This window comes from Limulus polyphemus, unplaced genomic scaffold (assembly GCF_000517525.1).
Source record: "Limulus polyphemus unplaced genomic scaffold, Limulus_polyphemus-2.1.2 Scaffold6550, whole genome shotgun sequence".
Lineage (NCBI taxonomy): Eukaryota > Metazoa > Arthropoda > Merostomata > Xiphosura > Limulidae > Limulus > Limulus polyphemus.
The window spans coordinates 33,711-36,386 of NW_013672160.1; the positions used below are offsets into that span (position 1 = coordinate 33,711).

General features: G+C 29.6%; 1 protein-coding gene across 7 annotated transcripts in view; it reads right to left on the minus strand.

Moving 5' to 3' along the window:
- The window catches only part of LOC106473843 (ras-related protein Rab-24-like), a 21,177-nt gene that overhangs the window by 11,757 nt on the left and 6,744 nt on the right, over positions 1-2,676 (minus strand). For all 7 annotated transcript variants that reach the window (XM_013934522.2, XM_013934519.2, XM_022402227.1 and 4 more), the window contains exon 3: positions 1,499-1,619. In XM_013934522.2, coding sequence (XP_013789976.1) covers positions 1,499-1,612 — 114 coding nt within the window. In that variant the 5' untranslated portion in view covers positions 1,613-1,619. The remainder of the gene's footprint in view (positions 1-1,498; positions 1,620-2,676) is intronic.

Below are 2,676 nucleotides of genomic sequence, written 5' to 3' on the forward strand. Positions count from 1 at the left end.
CTGGAGAAAGTAAGTTCTTAGCCCGAAGTCTGGACCCTAAAATTTCTGAAGAATCCTTTGGAAGGCCCAAATCTCTCACAAAATCATTTTAAGTTCACTTTATGTAAAAAGTTGTGGTTCACCAGATGTTTCAGGTTGAAAACAATCCCTATCATAATTTCTATTGACATCAGATTCAGAATCAGATGAAACTGTATCAAGAGTCTCCAGTGGAGTAGGTACAGGTACATCAGGTCCATGAGCAACAGGTCTTATAGCAGATTGAAGGTTCGGATAAGAAATTTCTTATTCATTTCGAGTGTTGTAGTCTTGCACGTTACAGGATCAAAAATAGCACTCATCTCCATGGTTTCTAGGCTCATGCTGGACCATTGGAATTCCAAAATGCAAAGACTTTTTCTTACCTTTAGTCCATTGTCTCAACTCTTTAACACAAACAGTGCAAACTTTGTGCAGAGCCCATGATTTGTCTTGGTCACTAAATTTTATTCCAAAATACATGTAACACACTTTTGATGAATTTTGTAATGTTTTGCCTTTGTTTCTTTACAACAAATTGAATACAAATATAACAGAATAGGTTTGGGTCATTTACAAATCCTCTTGTTGCCATAGGGACAAATAAATAATGTCAAAGTGCATGCACATACAAATAATATCCAGAAATTACACGTCATGCGGCTTGTTAACTGTTTATATACTAGCAGTGTTTCTCATGAGTTCTAGAATGATCGATAAGACTTTCATGTCGCAATTGGTGTAGAGAAATCTATAGCCAGTGGTTTTCAACATTTTAAGCATAACAAAACGTGATCTGATTTCAATGAAAATGATTCACTTATGTAAAAGTACATGTGACGTTTTGTGAAAAATCTGTACATAATGGAGAAAAATAGATATTTTCAGATTCAGCATACAGTAATTACTGTAGAACATGTAAAAATGTCAAGACAACAAATCAATCACAGGCCTGTATTATTAAACACACAGGTGAAATATCATTCCTCTAATATGAATATGAAACACTGAGTTATTTCAATCAGATGTAGTTAAGTTTCTACAAAACTGGAAAAGAAAATGCTGAGAACAAAAACATTTTTATTTAACAATTTTAACTTTATGAAAAAATATGTGCAAAATACTTGGTGTTAATTTGCTTCTGTGCTTTCTCATAATATTTTAAGAATTATAACATCTGTCTAAATCTATTACATAAATAATATCAGAGATATATAACACAATATATGATAGATTCTTTCAAATTAATTCATTCTTTCTGGCACACAACTAAAACAGTTTCAAAACAGGTAAAAAATTTTGCATAATATTTACAATTAATTATTTGTCTCAGTATAATTATGATTTATGTATTATTTTTTCATTGGACAGATAGATAAGTATTTGAAAACAATTTTTACAAAAAGTTTTCACACAGAATGTTAAGTTATTTTTTTCACCAAAACTGATAATCAAATTAAATGTTACAGAGGTTACTTACATTCTGGTACGGAAGATCACCATGGAAATGATCATATAGATATCGTTCCAACAAACTTGTCTTACCACCATACTCCTTTCCAAGCAGCACAATTTTTAAATCAACTCGTTTCATGTTACAGCTAAAACAATGAAGAATTAAAACAGTTGTGTTATTTACTATTAGAAAAAAATTGTATGTGAAGAATTCAATCACACTTAAGTGTTAAAATATTCCAAAAATAAAAATCCAAAATTAAAAACCTAGCATCAACACTAGTGAATGGTGAAACAAGTACTAGAATTTTTGTGCAACTAACTGATTCTATCATGCTTTAGTTTTTACAGCACTTGCTTGAGAAACAAAATCACATTTTTCAACTATATATTGACCATTTAATCTGTACACTAAACATTATGTATATCTTACTTTACTATTAAATCCAAATTTCCTCATGGGACAAGATCACCAGTCTAAGATTTGTCCATCTTACCAGTTTACTAAGAGCTAAAATGTGACTGAAGATAGTAAACAACAGATCATAGACAAACATGATAGGTTTTAGTTTTCAGCATACTGACTTATGAAATATAAGCATTTCTAGACAGTATGTTACATACAATTATGTCATAATTTATAAGGTACTTTTTAAATTATTTTAATTCTGATTTATATAATTAGCTCATTTTTGATCAGAAGTTCTTAATCAAAGATCATACACTTCACAAAATTGCTAAAACTTTAGTTTATAAATATTTTCTTTCTGGAAATCCCTAAAACTTTAAAAGACTTGGCCCTCATTTTTCACATTTATTACGAGTTTTGACATGCGGGACATGAATGATGAAATTATTAAATTGAAATTGTAAATGTAAGTCATCTATCTTTGACATTGAACTAAAAAAATGGTGCTCAGCTGGTGATGGTGGAAAAATCAGTTGTCAATGCTGCTATGTAGGAGAATAATACAGAGATTTTCTTGCACTGGTGTCATACTTATCCAAGAAATTAGTGATAAAACAATTTGCTGTTAAACAGCATTAAGAGTTTCACAAATGTTGCATATAATATGTCCTAAATCACATATACACACACATATATATATATATATATATATATATATATATATATAATAATACTTACTTTACTTATTATTAGTTGTTAGTTACGTACTAACTAAATTAATAAACGTAACTACT